The 19,927-nt window shown below is 43.5% G+C and overlaps 1 protein-coding gene across 1 annotated transcript in view; it reads right to left on the reverse strand.

Annotated features, from left to right (window-relative positions):
* The window catches only part of ipo11 (importin 11), an 880,228-nt gene that overhangs the window by 491,819 nt on the left and 368,482 nt on the right, over positions 1-19,927 (reverse strand). Inside the window, exon 16 of the mRNA XM_085965921.1 lies at positions 3,336-3,369. Coding sequence (XP_085822047.1) covers positions 3,336-3,369 — 34 coding nt within the window. The remainder of the gene's footprint in view (positions 1-3,335; positions 3,370-19,927) is intronic.

Consider the following 19,927-nt stretch of genomic DNA (forward strand, 5'->3'; position numbering starts at 1 on the left):
AGGCCAGCAGTAACACTCCTTATGGTCAAACAGCCTGCCAAGATTCAGTGTTCTTGACACACAGATGATTAGCTACTTTGGAGAGAAACCAGCAGCATCTTTGGAGAAGAGAAAAAACTGAAGTAACGAATGCCTTGGGGGCTTCCAAAGTAAAACACTAAGGGTACTGCACAACTTATCTCACAGGCCCAATGTATAGATGAGCTCTATGAGTTACTGCTCATATCAGTCATTGTTCCAAGAATTTTTTAATCATTTTGTTTTTGATCAGAAGTAAATATAATTTTATGATGGAATATATTAAACAATCAGGAATCAGAGTGCCGGGATAGAGGTCACTTCTAAATTATCTTTAAATGTAATCGAGTAACCTAGGTTTGTATTAAAGTGAAGACTCAGGCTAACATTTTAAACTTGGACAACAAATGCATCCTTAATTAAAACAGTGTTCATAGGTAGAAAATCCCAAATATCATTACATTGCCAAATTTGTATACCCCTTACTCTCTATTTTACTACATGAGGTCATAAGATATAAAGATATGAGCAATGCAACCTAGAGTGACAGTGACTGAATGTCAAGATGGAAAATCACATTTGAATACCTAGTCTTTAAATAATTCTGCACCAGTCATTACTGAAGCTAAGCCTGGGCAGGTTAAATGGCATTCAGAAACAAGAAAGCTGGTTTCACAACCTTCTACGCAATCCAACTAATGTCCATCTCTAACCTTCCTTCCCTATCCAAGATCCTCAAACACATTATCGCTTCCAAACTACTTGCCCATTTTACGCAAAACACCCTATTCAATTCCCTCCCCTCCATCCCTTCTATTCTTCTTACAGTACCAAGACTGTCCTGGCAAAGTCATGAATGACATTCTGTGCAACTGTGATCAGGGTGTATTATCTCCTCTTGTCCTCCCTAACCCCTCTGCAACATCTGATACAGTTGAATGCACCATCCTCCTCCACTGCCCTTAGGACTTCCTTTGAATAATTCCACTGCTAAATGTCCAAACTTAGCCAGATCATAAGAGTCATAACAGCACAGGAGGCCGCCATTCGGCCCATCGAGTCCATGCCAGCTCTCTGCAGAGCAATCCAGTCAGTCCCATTCCCCCGCTCTATCCCCGTTGCCCTGCAAGTTTATTTCTTTCAAGTGCCTATCCAGTCTCCCCTTGAAAACATTGAGTGTCTCCGCATCCACCACTTCTGCTGGCAACGAGTTCCACGCCCTCAACTCGCTGCGTAAAAAAGTTTTCCCTCACGTTCCCCCCTGTATCTCTTGCCCAAAACCTTAAATCTGTGTCCCCTCGTCCTTGTACCATCAACTAGTGGGAATAGCCTTTCCCCATCTAGCCTAACCAAACCAGTCATAATCTTGTACACCTCTATCAAATCACCCTTCAACCTCCTTTGCTCTAATGAAAACAAATCCAGCAATGGCTTGTATTTCCACCCCGAGTACCCTAAGGACCTAACCTTGGCCTCCTCAACTTTCTCATGTATACTTTGCCAGTCAGTGACCTCATCCATTTGTGCGGGGTACATTTTAAATGTATGCTATTCCTCTCGACCCCATATACACCTTTATGCTATCAGACTGCCCATATGACATATTATGGATGAGTCGCAACTTCCTTCATCTGAACATCAGAAGGACTGCATGAAACTATAATTGTTTGCCCTCACCATAAACTCACTTCCTTGCCACCAACTCCATTCCTGTCCCCACCCTCATTTACAGACTTGCCCTTCAGACTGACCCAGTAACCTTCACATAACCATATTTAGCAGACACTTCAGCTACCTCAGCCCAACTCTGGAACTCACTTCATTTCTCCAATTTTCTCTACAGCTTTAAAAACCTACCCAAAACCTATCTTTTCAACCAAGATTTTAGTCACTCGCTCTAACCTCTACCTATTTCTACTGTGAAGCCCCTTGGAACATTTTTTCCCATAAAACCAGTATGCAAGTTTCAATTTTTTAAAAATTTATTGAAGGCACTTAATTGATGGAGTTCATGCTGTCACTTCAGCACACCCAACTTAAACTAAGGTCCTCACATGGCTAATATGAAGAGATCAATAAAGAATATTAACATGGGCAAAAAAGGAAGTACTTTCCCCTATGTTTCTCTGAGAACATCCAATCCTTTAAAGGAACAGCATGCTAAAATACACTTTGCCTTTGTCCCATTGGATTTGCATACCCTATTAATGGAATTTAGATAAAAGGAAAATGGTAGTAAAGAAAGAACAGCAAAAGAGAGAAGACAATGCTACAGATAGTGAGAAAAATGGAAACAATGTCAAAGAGAAGTGGAAGGAAACACTAGCCCAGATTTTGAGGTCAATGGCGAAGTGACGGCGCTCGCCTATAACCTCAAAGAAAGCTGCCCACAAACTTTTAGCGGGCTCTGTGGCGTTTATTTCACCTTTTCCATCCAGCACCATCTATGGAGGATCTGTGGCGTCCAGCAGTGATGTCATCAAGTAGGCTAAGCAGTGACGAATTCACACAGGCAGCAAACCAGGAAGTAAAATGCAGATTTTATCATTCGTTTCTTATTATTTTACAGAAAGCAAAATAAAGATTGGGACACACATGGGATCAAGGTAGAAGCTGAAATATCAAACAAACTAAAAAAAAATGAAATATTTAAAAAATCTATGGATTCATCATAGAATGGAGAAAATGACACTTCACAAATATAAAATTAGTTTTTCAGCAGTAAATATGACTTGGTATGCCATTAAAAACTCAGTCACACCTCATTCAACAAGGCTCAACTTTTTCAAGGGTTTTCACAGTGAGAACAGAGAATAAAAAATGTAAGTTCAAGTCAATTCAGTGATTTTTAATTTAATTCCATCCATGAGGACTGCAACACCACACCCTGTAGTGGAGCAGGGTATCACTGACAACAACTTCTGGATTTCTGCGTTCAAGTGCGCATGTGGGGATTCCAGAAGTTGCTGTCAGTTTTACAAAGTAATGACGGCGAATGCTGATAGTTTTGCCATCATTACAAATGCAAATTCCAGGAAATTAATTACAAGTAGAGAAGATCCATATTAAAGAAAAATAAAATGCTTACAAAAAATAAATCACTTCTGTCCACCCCACAGTGTACTCAAAATATGCAATATTCATTTATCAAACAGCTCTGCAATTTTGGTGGTCGTCCTACCACTCACTCATCGTTCATTGTACAACATCACACACTGATATCACAATGCTGGAAAAATTAACCAAGTAAGCTCTGAAAGAGGAGAGACTAAAAGCAACTATTGCATCAGAACAATGTATTACATCGAAAAGGATATCAAGCTTCAGGGTTGTAGCAGTCTCAATGCGCACCTGAAAAAAACCCAATAAATCAATATAAAATCCACTTATGTCGCACCAGATTCTTTGTTCAACTGAAACAGACATTTACATGAATTCTATTTTATTTCAAATCAAGCACACCATCAAACTGCATTTAAATACACTGTAAAATTACAAGAAGTTGAAGATGGATCCTGTAAGGAAAACTTGATTAGAAGCAGTAAATCACTGATGTCTGTTCAATAGCATTGGGATAATGTTTAGCACATTCAAATATTATGTAATATTCAGTAGAATAAAGGTGACAAAGATAAATTAAAGCCAATGTTTTAAGGTTTAAATTTTTTTTTACATACATTTCCATAAAAATAATCACATGCAAAAATGTTTTACAGTCAACAAACACCTTAAAGCTCCAGTCCTGTTCACCTAAACTTCCCCATATAAATTGATTGTGCATTTAGACGTTAGTCCAACAGACGTTAATCCAAGTGTAATGGAGAACAGTAATAGTGACACCCCTCCCACTGTCACTTTGTTGCAGGTTTCAGTGTAAGTTGCGTGCATGATTGGTCTATTTAAAATTATAGTGCTGTAATAAGTTATGCAGTTTGGTCTGAGTCTTTCAGCAATAACAGAAATTTAAAAAGATAATGGTAGGTGCATTGTACACTTCTGATTTACATTTTTGCTCTGCCCAACACTCCTCTCCAAAAATTATATTTTCATCACCTGGCTACATGACCAGTCAGAAAAATACCACTTAGCACTGCAAGTGAAAGTTCAGGGCAGGCGGTGAGGTGGAGAAAGACAACAACGTTACTCAATAGAGGCAAAATTATGAAACACAGAATTAGATATTTAAAAAAAGAAAAACAGAGTAAAATAAACAGAAATCTCAAGCCATCTATTAAGATATACTGATGCGAAAGATAGTAAGTTTCTATTATAGCTACTTTTAAAGAAATGAAGATTACAGAAAGCCCCTCAGAGAAAATAAAATGCTTCAAAATCGTTGAGACACTGAATGGTGCTTTCTGACAAAATTGTAAAAAAAAAGGAAGATCTGCTATATCAAGTCAAAGAAACAAATTTTCAGTATCAGTTGCATGTGACTTTGCTCACAGTGAGTTGGAAGATACACTATTTAATAATAGGGGCGTTTATGTCATACAGAGAGATCATCAGTCACTGGTTTTATTAAATAGTATTCTGGAATTTATACTGGTACAGGAATGGTAGCATAGTAGTTATTTTACTGGGCATGTTACTGGACTACTAATCCAGAGACGCGAGTTCAAATCCCACCAAGGCAGCGGGGGAGTTTAAATTCAGTTAATTAAGACTGAAATAAAAAGCTGGTATCAGTAATAGTGACCATGAAACTATCGGATTGCAGTAAAAACCCATCTGGTTCACTAATGTCCTTTAGGGAAGGAAATCTGCTGTCCTTACTTGGTCTGGCCTATATGTGACTCCAGACCCTCAGCAATGTGGTTGACTCTCAAGTGCCCTCTGAAATGGCCTAGCAAGGCAGAAGGTGATGGTCGAAGGTTGTTTTTGTGACTGGAAGCCTGTGGCCAGTGGGGTACCACAGGGATCGGTGCTGGGTCCCTTGCTGTTTGTGGTCTACATTAATGACTTGGATATGAATGTAAAAGGTATGATCAGTAAGTTCGCGGATGATACAAAAATTGGTAGGGTGGTAAATAGCGAGGAGGGTAGCCTCAGTCTGCAGGACGATATAGATGGGTTGGTCAGATGGGCGGAACAGTGGCAAATGGAATTTAACCCGGAAAAGTGCGAGGTGATGCACTTTGGGGGGACTAACAAGGCAAGGGAATACACAATGAATGGTAAGACCCTAGGCAAGACGGAGGGTCAGAGGGGTCTGGGTGTGCAAGTACACAGATCCCTGAAGGCGGCGGAACAGGTGGATAAGGTGGTAAAAAAGGCATATGGGATACTTGCCTTCATTAGCCGAGGCATTGAATATAAGAGCAAGGAGGTTATGATGGAGCTGTATAAAACACTGGTTAGGCCACAGCTGGAATACTGTGTGCAGTTCTGGTCGCCACACTACAGGAAGGATGTGATCGCGTTGGAGAGGGTGCAGAGGAGGTTCACCAGGATGTTACCAGGGCTGGAGCGCTTCAGCTATGAAGAGAGACTGGGCCGATTGGGTTTGTCTTCCTTGGAGCAGAGGAGGGACATGATTGAGGTGTACAAAATTATGAGGGGCATAGATAGGATGGATGCTGAGGAGCTTTTTCCCTTAGTGGAGGGGTCAATAACTAGGGGGCATAGATTCAAGGTAAAGGGCGGGAGGTTTAGAGGGGATTTGAGAAAGAACTTTTTCACCCAGAGGGTGGTTGGAGTCTGGAACTCACTGCCTGAAAGGGTTGTGGAGGCAGGAACCCTCACAACATTTAAGAAGCATTTGGATGAGCACTTGAAATGCCACAGCATACAAGGCTACGGACCAAATGCTGGAATATGGGATTAGATTAGACAGGGCTTGATGGCCGGCGCGGACACGATGGGCCGAAGGGCCTCTATCCGTGCTGTATAACTCTATGACTCTAAACCGCTGCAAAAAAAAAGAAAAAAAACGGCCGGACCACCCAGCATCGACCTAGGCACTGGCTTCGGACACTACAACAGCACACCCAGCCCAGTCGACCCTGCAAAGTCCTCCTCACTAACATCTGGGGACTTGTGCCAAAATTGGGAGAGCTGTCCCACAGACTAGTCAAGCAACAGCGTGACATAGTCATACTCACAGAATCATACCTTTCAGCCAATGCCCCAGACTCCTCCATCGCCATCCCTGGGTATGCCCTATCCCGCCGACAGGACAAACCCACCCGAGGTGGCGGCTCAGTGGTATAGTCGGGAGGGAGTGGCCCTGGGAGTCCTCAACATTGACTCCGGACCCGATGAAGTCTCATGGCTTCAGGTCAAGCAAACCTCCTGCTGATTACCACCTACCGCCCTCCCTCAGCTGATGAATCAGTACTACTCCATGTTGAACACCGCTTGGAAGTAGCACTGACGGTATCAAGGGCACAGAATGTACTCTGGGTGAGGGACCTCGTCCTCACCAAGCACCTGTCGCAGATGCATCTGTCCATGACACCATTGGTAGCAGTGACCACCGCACAGTCCTTGTTGAGACGAAGTCCCGTCTTCACACGGAGGACACCCTCCATCGTGTTGTGTGACACTACCACCTTGCTAAATGCGATAGCTTCAGAACAGATCTAGCAGCCATGGAGGCGCTGTGGGCCATCAGCAGCAGCCGAATTGTACTCCACCACAATCTGTAGCCTCATGGAACAGTATATCCCTCACTCTGCCATTACCATCAAGCAAGGTGACCAACCCTGGTTCAATGAGTGTAGAAGAGCATGCCATGAGCAGCATCCGGCGTACTTAAAAATGAGGTGCCAACCTGGGGAAGCTGCAACACAGGACTACATGGATGCTAAACAGCATAAGCAGCATGCCATAGACAGAGCTAATCGATCCTGCAATCAACGGATCAGATCAAAGCTCTGCAGTCCTGCCACAACCAGTCGTGAATGGTGGTGGACAATGAAACAACTAAATGCAGGAGGAGGGTCCATGAATATCCCCATCCTCAATGATGGCGGAGCCCAGCACGTGAGTGCAAAAGACAAGGCTGAAGCATTTGCAACCATCTTCAGCCAGAAGGGCCAAGTGGATGATCCATCTTGACCTCCTCCTCCTGAGGGCCCCACCACCACAGAAGCCAGTCTTCAGCCAATTCGATTCACTCCACGTGATATCAAGAAACGGCTGAGCGCACTGGATACAGCAAAGGCTGTGGGCCCCGACAACATCCCAGCTGTCGTGCTGAAGACTTGTGCTCCAGAACTGGCTGCGTCTCTAGCCAAGCTGTTCCAGTACAGCTATAACTCTGGCATCTATCTGACAATGGAAAACAGTCCAGGTATCTCCCATCCACAGAAAGCAGGACCAAACCCAATCCAGCCAATTACTGCTGTGTCATCAACAGTGCTATCAAGCGGCACTTACTCATCAATAACCTGTTCAGCGATGCTAAGTTTGGGTTCCACCAGAACCACTTGGCTCCAGACCTCATTACAGCCTTGGTTCAAACATGGACAAAAGAGCTGAATTCCAGAGGCGAGATGAGCGTGACTGCCCTTGACATCACGGCAGCATTTGACCGAGTGTGGCATCAAGAAGCCCTAGTAAAATTGAAGTCAATGGGAATCAGGGGGAAAATTCTCCACTGGTTGGAGTCTTACTTAGCACAAAGGAAGATGGTTGTGGTTGTTGGAGGCCAATCATCTCAGCCTCAGGACATCGCTACAGGGGTTCCTCAGGGCAGTGTCCTAGGGCCAAACCATCTTCAGCTGCTTCATCAATGACCATCCCTCCATCATAAGGTCAGGAGTGGGGATGTTTGCTGATGATTGCACAGTGTTCAATTCCATTCGCAACTCCTTAGATAATGAAGCAGTCCATGCTCGCATGCAACAAGACCTGAACAACGTTCAGGCTTGGGCTGATAAGTGGCAGGTAACATTCGCACCACACAAGTGCCAGGTAATGATTATCTCCAAAAAGTGAGAGTCTAACATGACATTCAACGGCAGTACCATTGCCAAATCACCCACCATCAACATCCTGGGGGTCACCATTTACCAGAAACTTAACTGGACCAGCCACACAAAAACTGAGGCTATAAGAGCAGGTCAGAGGCTGGGTATTCTGTGACGAGTATCTCACCTCTTGACTCCCGAAAGCCTTTCCACCATCTACAAGGCACAAGTCAGGAGTGTGATGGAATACTCTCCACTTGTCTGGATGAGTGCAGCTCCAACAACACAAGAAGCTCAACACCATCCAGGACAAAGCAGCCCGCTTGATTGGCACCCCATCCACCACCTCAAACATTCACTCCCTCCACCACCGGCGCACCGTGGCTGCTGCATATACCATCTACAAGATGCACTGCAGCAACTTCCCAAGGCTACTTCAACAGCACCTCCGAAACCCACGACCTCTACCACCTAGAGGACAAGGGCAGCAGGTGCATAGGAACACCATCACCTGCAAGTTCCCCTCCAAGTTACACACCATCCTGACTTGGAAATGTATCACCATTCCTTCATCGTCACTGGGTCAAAATCCTGGAACTCCCTATCCAACAGCACTGTGGGAGTACCTTCACCACACGGACTGCAGCAGATCAAGAAAGCGGCTCACTAGCACCTTCTCAAGGGCAATTAGGGATAGGCAATAAATGCTGGCCTTGCCAGTGATGCCCACATCCCAGGAACGAATTTTTAAAAAATTGGTTTGAAATCCACAACTACCCATTATTCAAGTGAAAATGGTAAATTACTTAAATCCTTTTCCTATGCATTTCATTTTTAGCCCTTAACAGTTTTAAGGCTGATAATAAGAATACACAGCAAGGTAGTAAGTAATATGTAACTGCTTGAGTTACATATCTGGTATTTAGCAGTAATAGGTGGGTAATTGGGGTTCAGCTGCACTGCTGGAGGGGGCGGTGGTCCTGCATTTTGGTAGCCCTGTCCCAGGATCTGGCAGCACTGGACTAGTGCTACTAGGGTTTAACAGCATGGGGAGAATCCTTTGGTCTGGCATCTATGTGGACGGGGAATCTGGCACTTGGCATAACTGGCTCATCAGAACCAGGTGAGATGTGCAGAATGTGTAGTTGGGACTCACTGGGGAACTCCTGGTATCTGTCAGCAATGAGGGGACGGGGAGAGCATGGGCCGGACGGCACTGCTGGGATGTATTGGGGCCATCCTTGGTCCGCTTTGGTGTTCTGTGATTGTATCCTGGATGTATATTTCCGTGCCTGTGTCTGTCAGTTTCTCTGGATTGACGACAGCCTCACAGCTGTTGATAATTGGAATGTTTATATACTTTCTACCTATCAAAAAAAGGTAATAACAAGAAGCTTTCTATTTACTTTCAAAATTATATTTAATTAAAAAAAAACAAATTACGATGAGGAAAGACAAGCCCAAGTTTTCATTATTTTCTGGTATCATGGAGAAATTAATCTTGGACCGTAGGTGCTTCTTCACCCTACCCAAATACCCGTTGTGATGTCACTTTTGGAGGTAGAACCAGGAACCCCAGAAATCTCACCAGCAGTTTATACAAGGGCCATAAGTGGGCCCTACAATGTTGTATCAAAACCACAATCAATCTAAGAAAAATCAATTGCCATTTGGATACTGGCAGACAAGTGAGGGACCAAAGATCAATCATAATTTCTGGCTTGTAACACTTGGCCAGATTGGCCTGAACCCTTCAAAGGATTGCCCTATTACTCAAATACCCATCCCCAGGACTTAAGACAGGGTCAAGACGAGAGGTAATGGACAGGCAGAGTAGAATTGAGATCCTTCTGTCTTTCTCTCAGCTTTATATGCTTTCTGTAATTTACAGAGTATTTATAATTCAAACACCAAATTAAGCCACATCAGGTGCATAATCACTGCAGTCTGTCATCCTATACACACAGGTTCTTTCAGTTTTCATGAGACACTCAATATGAATTTTAACCGAATACTGCTTTTGAAATTAGTCCACTAGCTTGGCTTCAAATAATTTTGAAAAACAACCAAATAGGTTTTGTTTAAGAGCAAGAGAGGAACAGTCTATAATTTGACTACTTAAATGCTACTGATGCAACCGGAGATTCTGTGCACACTGCGGATACTTAGACTGTAGGATTTGCCTACTAGAGTCCCTGCTCCAGGCAACAGTATCAAAAACAAGCCCAAGCTTTTGAGGAAGGCTGACGCTTTGAAGTAAAAACATTGATGCAAGTATTCAAAGAAGCAACAATTCCACTGATGCATTTCATTATTCCATTATGAAATGTCATCTTTTGAATTCTTGATGACAAAATATTTACATAGGCAGTTTACTTGACATATCAAGTATGAAAGAAATGTTTGCTTTTTATATTTATATATAGATGCATATGACCTGCTCACCGATGCTCAGTTTGGATTCCGCCACGACCAGTCGGCTCCAGACTTCATTACAGCCTTGGTCCAAACATGGACAAAAGAGCTGAATTTCTATGTGAGGTGAGAGTGACATCAAGGCCGTATCTGACCGAGTGTGGCATCAAGGAGCCCGAGTAAAATTGAAGTCAATGGGAATCAGAGGGAGCACTTTCCACTGGCTGAAATCATGCCTAGCACAAAGGAAGATGGTTGTGGTTGTTGAAGGCCAATCATCTCAACCCCAGGACATTGTGCAGGAGTTCCTCACGGCAGTGTCCTAGGCTCAACCATCTTCAGCTGCTTCATCAATGGCCTTTCCTCCATCATAAGGTCAGAAGTGGGGATGTTCGCTGATAATTGCAGTGTACAGTTCCATATGCAATTCCTCAGATAATGAAGCAGTTCGTGCCCGCATGCAGCAAGATCTGGATAACATCCAGGCATGGGCGGATAAGTGGCAAGTAACATTTGCGCCACACAAGCGCCAGGCAATGATTATCTCCAACAAGACAGGGTCTAACCACCTCCCCATGACATTTAATTGTCAAACTCCCCACCATCAACATCCTGGGGGGTCACCATTGACCAGAAACTTAACTGGGCCAGCCACACAAAAACTGTGGCTACAAGAGCAGGTCAGAGATTGGGTATCCTGCAGCAAGTGACTCACCTCCTGACCAATGTTCCCCCTAAGGTGCGCAGCCGCGCACCGATCTCAAGAACCCGTGCAGGCCCCTCTTCAGCTGCTACCATTGGAAAAGATACTGTGCATGCACGGCCGCAAAGGGGAAAAAAAATTAGAGGGAACATTGCTCCCGACTCCCCAAAGCCTTTCCACCATCTACAAGTCACAAGTCAGGTATGTGATGAATTACTCTCCACTTGCCTGGATGGGTGCAGCTCAAGAAGCTCGACACCATCCAGGACAAAGCAGCCCACTTGATTGGCACCCCATCCACCACCTGAAACATTCACTGCCTCCACCACCGGTGTACCGTGGCTGCAGTGTGTACCATCTACAAAATGCACCGCAGCAACTCGCCAAGGCTTCTTCAACAGCACCACTCAAACCCATGACCTCTACCACCTAGAAGGCCAAGGGAAGCAGGCGCATGGGAACACTACCACCTCCAAGTTCCCCTCCAAGTCACACACCATCCTGACTTGAAAATATATCACCGTTCCCTCATCGTCGCTGGGTCAACATCTTGGAACTCCGTACTTAATAGCACTGTGGGAGTAGCTTCACTATGCAGACTGCAATGGTTCAAGGCAGCAGCTCATCACCACCTTCTCAAGGCAACTAATGGGCAATAAATGCTAGTTTTGCCAGCGACGCCCACATCCCAAAAATGACTAAATATCATTTTTTGAAATGACAATTTGATAGTCACTTTCATTTTGCTTACTGCAGGCTTAGGTCTTTTGGTTCATGGAAGAGAATCCACATTTCTCATGCATGGCTGGGAACAGCATATGGTGGAGTTGTTCAAACAATTGGGCAGGCATCTGGATTCATAAGCTACAATTAGCAAGTGTCACACATGATTAAAATGCTTTTGAGTCGAATAGAATGATTAGAATCAAATGCTTTCCAAAAAAATCAGGATTTGAGCATGCTGTTAACACCGCGTACACTGTTTTGCATTGACGAGCATTTAAAAAAAATCAGAATGCACACAGCTGGAAAAAAAAGTCAAATGCCTATATATTACAAAATTCAGATTTGCATACACTAAAATGGCTGCCTCAGCTGGTGCTGCCCTCTTCCTGGTCTGATCCATTGCTCTCCACTGTTCTCCAATACCTAGTATGATCAGCTCTATCAATGTCCAATGCTGCCATGCTTGGTCTGCTCCACTTATTGTCTCGTGTGTAATCTGCTTCATTGCCCAGTGTCTAAGTTAACCATTTATTTTCCTGTTGGTTGCAGTAGTTTGAGTTTCAAAGGGCAATTCAATTGGTTAACACTGCTCCCTCATTAGTCTATATCCACCAATGAGGGAGAAATCATTTCCAATTCTCCAGGCCCGAAGTTCCAAACATGCAACCAGCAGAATAAACTTACAGGAACAAGTGCAAAAATAGATTAAAACAACAGTCCAGGGTTTCCTGTATTAGATAATGAGAATCTGTGAACTGAAAGTCAACTACAGCCTAAGACTTGCACGCCTCCACATTCGTCTGCTTTTTGTTACAGCAGATAGCTGGAAGCAATCATATCAACTGTTCTGACTGTTTACTCAATCACTTCAGACCTACGGCAGTATAGGCCTGAATGCTTTAGATGGATATTTTCACTGCTGAAAGTGAGGCTATCAAGGTCAGCTTTGTTCTGCAATAAAGCCAGTTATGTGCCTTATATATCCTGATAGGCATTCCCAAAGAGTTGACTTAATTTCAAATAACTCAGTCCTCAGGGGATGCTCTGGGGATAGAGGTTGGTTGACAAACCCTTGCCCAGACAGAATGATGTCTTTGACTGCTCATCCACTCTTCTCGTTGCACTATATCGCAGGCAGTGCGGAGGTCGTCTTGTGTAGTTAGATGACACTTAACATATATATTTGCATTATGGAAACTTGTTCTGATTTGGTAATAGGAAAGTTAGCGATATATCAAATTTCTTACATAGATACATAGAAGATAGGAGCAGGAGTAGGCCATTCGGCCCCTCGAGCCTGCTCCGCCATTCAATGAGATCATGGCTGATCATCCAAATTCAGTACCCTGTTCCTGCCTTCTCTCCATATCCCTTGATCCCTTTAGCCTTAAGAAATATATCCAACTCCTTCTTGAATATATTTAATGAATTGGCCTCTACTGCCTTCTTTGGTAGAGAATTCCACAGGTTCACCACTCTCTGGGTGAAGAAATTCCTCCTCATCTGTGTCCTAAATGGCTTACCCCTTAGCCTTAGACTGTGACCCCTGGTTCTGGACTCCCAACCATCGGGAACATCCTTCCAGCATCTAGTCTGTCTAGTCCTGTTAGAATTTATAAGTTTCAATGAGATCCCCTCTCATTCTTCTAAACTCCAGCGAGTACAAGCCCAATCGACCGAATCTCTCCTCATACATCATTCCTGCCATCCCAGGTATCAGCCTGGTGAATCTTCGCTGCACTCCTTCTATGGCAAGAACATCCTTCTTATTTTTTTTATTCGAACAGGTGCAAATTAAAAGTTATGTAAGCAAGTGAAATCTGCTGTAATGATTATTTGTAATTTCTAGCAGAGGTTGCACGGTCTGATAGTGTTCACTCTTCTGAAGACTGGGAGAACACAAGAGGGTTCACGGCAATCCCAGTAAGCTAATTATAGTAACAAAGGTGTCAGTTTGACATAAGAACATAAGATATAGGAGCAGAAGTAGGCCATTTGACCCTTCGAGCCTGCTCCGCCATTCAATAAGATCATGGCTGATCTTCTACCTCATCTCCACTTTCCTGCACTATCCCCATATCCCTTGATTCCCTTAATATTCAAAAATCTATTGATCTCCGTCTTGAATATACTCAACGACTGAGCCTCCACAGCCCTCTGTGGTAGACAATTCCAAAGATTCACCACCCTCTGAGTGAAGAAATTTCTCCTCATCTCAGTCGTAAATGTCCAACCCCTTATTCTGAGATTGTGACCCCTGGTTCTAGACTTCCCAGCCAAGGGAAACATCCTCCCTGCATCTACCCTGTCAAGCCCTGTTTCAATGAGATCACATCTCATTCTTCTAAACTCTAGAGAATATAGGCCTAGTCTACTCAATCTCTCCTCAGAGGACAATCCCCCCATCCCAGGAACCAGTCTGGTGAACCTTCGTTGCACTCCCTGTCTGACAAGTATATCCTTCCTTAGGTAAGGAGACCAAAACTGTACACAATACTTCAGGTGTGGTCTCAACAGGACCCTATATAATTCATCATAGAAAGTTACAGCACGGAAGGAGGCCATTTTGGCCCATCGTGTCCGCGCCGGCCAACAAAGAGCTATCCAGCCTAATCGCACTTCCCAGCTCTTGGTCCGTAGCCCTGCAGGTTACAGCATCCCAAGTGCACATCCAAGTACTTTTTAAATGTGGTGAGGGTTTCTGCCTCTACCACCCTTTCAGGCAGTGAGTTCCAGACCCCCACAACCCTCTGGGTGAAGAAATTTCCCCTCAAATTCCCTCTAAACCTTCCACCAATTACTTTAAATCTGTGCCCCCTGGTTTTTGACCCTTCTGCTAAGGAAAATAGGTCCTTTCTATCCACTTTATCTAGGCCCCTCATAATTTTATATACCTCAATAAGGTCGCCCCCTCAGCCTCCTCTGTTCCAAGGAAAACTAACCCAGCCTATCCAGTCTTTCCTCATAGCCAAGATTCTCTACTCCCGGCAACATCCTTGTAAATCTCCTCTGTACCCTCTCTAGTGCAATCACATCTTTCCTGTAATGTGGTGACCAGAACTGCACGCAGTACTCTAGCGGAGGCCTAACTAGTGTTTTATACAGTTGAAGCATAACCCCTCTGCTCTTGTATTCTATGCCACGGCTAATAAAGGCAAGCATTCCGTATGCCTTCTTAACCACCTTATCTACCTGGCCTGCTACCTTCAGGGATCTGTGGACATGCACTCCAAGGTCCCTTTGTTCCTCTACACTATTCAGTGTCCTACCATTTACTGTATTGTGTATTCCCTTTCCTTGTTAGCCCCCCCCAAATGCATTACTTTACACTTCTCCGGACTGAATTCCATTTGCCACTGTTCTGCCCACCTGACCAATTTATTGATATCTTCCTGCAGTCTACAGCTTCCTTCTTCAGTATCAACCACACAGCCGATTTTAGTATCATCTGCAAACTTCTTAATCATACCCCCTATGTTCAAGTCTAGATCACTGATATATACCACAAAAAGCAAGGGACCTAGTACTGAGCCCTGCGGAACTCCACTGGAAACAGCCTTCCAGTCACAAAAATACCCATCAACGATTACCCTCTGCTTCCTGTCTCCGAGCCAATTTTGAATCCAACTTGACACTTTGCGCTGGATTCCATGGGCTTTTAACTTTGTGACCAGTCTGCCATGTGGAACCTCATCAAAAGCCTTGCTAAAGTCCATGTACACTGCATCAAACGCATTACCCTCATCTACCCTCCTTGTTACCGCCTCAAAAAATTCAATCAAGTTTGTCAGACACGACCTTCCCTTGTTAATCTGTGCTGACTATCCTTGATTAATCGGTGTCTTTCTAAATGCAGATTTATCCTGTCCTTCAGAATTCTTTCCAATAATTTTCCCACCAAGGTTAGGCCGACTGGCCTGTAATTACTTGGTCTATCCTTTTTCCCCCCTTTAAACAAGGGTACCACATTAGCATTCCTCTAGTCCTCCGGCACCACACCTGAAGCCTCTGCTATTTCCTCTTTTGCTTCGCTTAGCAGGCTGGGATACATTTCATCAGGGCCTGGGGATTTATCCACTTTTAAAGCTGCTAAACCCCTTAATACTTCCTCTCTCACTATGTTTATTTCATCTAATATTTCACACTCCTCCTCCCTGATAGCAATGTCTGCTTCGCCCCTCTCCTTTGTGAAAACAGACGCAAAGTATTCATTAAGAACCCTACCGACGTCTCCCGCCTCCACACACAGATTACCCTCATGACCTCCAATAGGCCTTACCCTTTCTTTAGTTATCCTCTTACTCTTAATATATTTATAAAACATCTTTCGGTTTTCATTGATTTTACTTGCCAAGAATTTTTCATGCTCTCTCTTTGCTTTCCTAATACCCTTTTAATTGCACCGCTGCACTTTCTGTACTCCTCTAAAGATTCTGCAGTATTTAGCCCTCGGTATCTGTCATACGCCACCCTTTTTTCTTTATCCTACCCTGTATGTCCCTAGACATCCAGGGGGCTCTAGATTTGTTAGTCCCACCTTTTTCTTTAAGGGCACATATTTGGTCTGAACCCTCTGGATTTCCTCCTTGAATGCCTCCCACTGCTCTGACATTGATTTACCTTCAAGTAGCTGTTTCCAGTCCACTATGGCTAAATCCCCTCTGAGCTTAGCAAAATTTGTTTTTCCCCAATTTAGAATTTTTATTCCTGGTCTATCCTTGTCCTTTTCCATAACTACCTTAAATCTAACTGAATTATGGCCACTAGCACCAAAATGCTCTCCCACTGATGCGCCTTCTACCTGCCCAGCTTCATTCCCTAAAACTAAGTCCAGAACCGCCCCCTCCCTTGTTGGGCTTGCTACATACTGGCTATAAAAGCTCTCCTGGATGCATTTTAGCAATTCCGCACCTTCTATACCCTTCAAACTAATTTTATCCCAGTTATTAGTAATTGAAATCCCTTACTATTACTGCCCTATAGTTTTTATACTTCTCAGAAATGTGTCTACATATTTGCTCTTCTATCTCCCTCTCACTGTTTGGGGGTCTGTAGTACACTCCCAGCAGTGTGATCGCCCCTTTTTTGTTTTTCAATTCGACCCATATGACCTCATTTGATGATCCCTCCAAGATATCATCCCTCTTCACAGCTGTAATAGTTTCTTTAATCAATACCGCGACCTCCCCATCCTTTTTACCTCCCTCTCTATCCCGTCTGAAAATCCTGTAACCAGGAATGTTGAGCTGCCATACCTGCCCCTCTTTCAGCCACGTCTCTGGAATAGCTGTAATATCAGAGTCCCAAGGATCTACCTGTGCCCTCAGCTCATCTGCCTTGTTCGCTATACTCCTTGCATTGAAGCATATACCATTTAGTACAGGCAAACCTCCTTGTTGACTACTATCTAGCCCATGATTTCTGTCCTTCCAATTTACTTTCTACATTTTTGTTTTCCAATTCCAGTTTTTCTTCCCTCCCTACTGACTCTATTCTTAGGCTCCCATCCCTCTGCCAAACTAGTTTAAACCCTCCCCAACAGCACTAGCAAACGCGCCCGCGAGGATATTGGTCCCGATCCTATTGAGGTGCAACCCGTCTGCCTTGTAGAGGTCCCACCTCCCCCAGAAACGGTTCCAATTCCTCAGGAATCTAAAGCCCTCCCTCCTACACCATCTCTCCAGCCACGCATTCATGTACTCTATCTTCCTATTTCTGTACCCACTAGCACGTGGCACTGGTAGTAATCCGGAGATTACAACCTTTGAGGACCTGCTTTTTAACCTCTTTCCTAGCTCCCTAAACTCTGCCTACAGGACCTCATCCCTCTTTCTACCTATGTCGTTGGTAACGATATGGACCACGACCTCTGGCAGTAAGAAGTCTTTACTCTTATACTCAAATCCTCTTGTAATAAAGACCAATATACCATTTGTTTTCCTAATTGCTTGCTGTACCTGCATGGTAACTTTCAGTGATTCGTGTACAAGGACACGCAGGTCCCTCTGAACACCAACATTTCCCAATCTCTCACCATTTAAAAAATACCCTGCTTTTCTATTTGTCCTACCAAAGTGGATAACTTCACATTTCTCCACATTATATTCCATTTGCCATGTTCTTGCCCACTCACTTAGCCTGTCTATATCCCCTTGAAGCCTCCTTGCATTCTCCTCACAACTTATAAACCCACCCAGCGTTGTATTAGCAGCAAATTTGGACATATTACATTTGGCCCTCTCATCCAAATCATTGATGTAGATTGCGAATAGCTGAGACCCAAGCACTGATCCTTGCAGTACCCCACTAGTTACAGACTGCCAACCCGAAAATAACCCGTTTATTCCTACTCTGTTTTCTGTCCTTTAACCAATCCTCAATCCATACTAATATATTACCCCCAATCCCATGAGCCCTAATTTTGTTTAATAACCTCTTGTGTGGCACCTTATCAAATGCCTTCTGAAAATCCAAAGACACCACATCCACTGGTTCCCCCTTATCTATTCTGCTAGTTACAACCTCAAAAAACTCCAACAAATTTGTCAAACACGATTGCCCTTTCATAAATCCGTGTTGACTCTGCCCAATCCCATTATTATTTTCTGAGTGCCCTGTTACCATGTCCTTAATAATAGATTCTAGTATTTTCCCAACTACTGATGTCAGGCTAACTGATCTGTAGTTCCCCGTTTTCTCTCTCCTTTTCTTAAATAGTGGGGTTACATTTACTACCTTCCAATCCACAGGAACCGTTCGATAATCTATGGAATTTTGGAAAATGACAACCAATGCATCCACTATGTTTATAGCCAACTCTTTCAAAACCCTAGGATGTAGGCCATCAGGTCCAGGGGATTTATCAGCTTTCAGTCCCATTAATTTCTCTGGTACTACTTTATTACTAATACTAATATCTTTCAGTTCCTCATTCTCGCTAGACCCTTGGTAATCCACAATTTCCGGGACGTATTTTGTGTCTTCTTCCGTGAAGACAGACACAAAGTATTTGTTTAATTTCTCTGCCATTTCCTTATCCCCCATTATAATTTCTCCTGGCTTAGCCTGTAAGGGACTCACATTTACTTTTGCTAATCTTTTCCTTTTTACATACCTATAGAAGCTTTTAGTCTGTTTTTATGTCTCGCTAGTTTACTTTCATTCTATTTTCTCTTTCTTTATCAATATCTTGGCCCTCCTTTGCCGAATTCTAAAATCCTCCCAATCCTCAGGTTTATTACTCGTTTTGGCAACAATATAAGCCTCTTCCCTTGATCTAATACTATTTAACTTCTCGTTAGCCACAGTTGGACCACTTCTCCGGTGGGGTTTTGTGCCTTAAAGGAATGTATATTTGTTGTAAATTATGTATTAATTCTTTAAATGCTAGCCATTGCTTGTCTACTGTCATACCTTTTAATGTAGTTTCCCAATCTAGCTTAGCCAACTCGCCCCTCATACCTACGTAGTTTGCTTTGTTCAGATTTTGCACCCTAGTTTCGGATTTAACTAAATCACTTTCAAACGCAATATAAAATGTTATCCTATTATGGTCACTCTTCCCTAAAGGCCCCTTTACTACAAGGTTATTAATTAACCCTTTCTCCTTGCACAATACTAGATCTAAAATAGCCTGTTCCTGAGTTGATTCCTCAACATACTGATCTAGAAAACTATCTTGCATACATTCCATGAATTCATCCTCCACACTATTACTGCAAATTTGGTTTGCCCAGTCTAAATGTAGATTAAAGTCCCCCATGATTACTGTATTACCCTTGTTACATGCGCCTCTAATTTCCTGATTTATACTCTGCCCTACATTACAACTACTGTTTGGGGGCCGATAAACAACTCCCACCAAAGTTTTCTGCCCCTTGCTGTTTCCTAGCTCCACCCAAACTGATTCTACTTTATAATTTTCGGAGCCAAGATCCTTTCTCTCTACTGTATTTATCCCAGCCTTTATTATCAGGGTTATCCCTCCTCCTTTTCCATTTTGCCTATCTCTTCTAAAAGTTAAGTATCCTGGAATATTTAGTTCCCAACCTTGGCCACATTGCAACCACATCTCCGTTATGGCGGTTAGATCAAGCCTGTTAATTTCTATCTGCGCTAATAATTCATCTATTTTGTTGCAAATGCTTCG

The sequence above is a fragment of the Somniosus microcephalus genome, chromosome 2 (assembly GCF_052327205.1).
Source record: "Somniosus microcephalus isolate GS21.2 chromosome 2, FLI_Smic_1.0, whole genome shotgun sequence".
Classification (NCBI taxonomy): domain Eukaryota; kingdom Metazoa; phylum Chordata; class Chondrichthyes; order Squaliformes; family Somniosidae; genus Somniosus; species Somniosus microcephalus.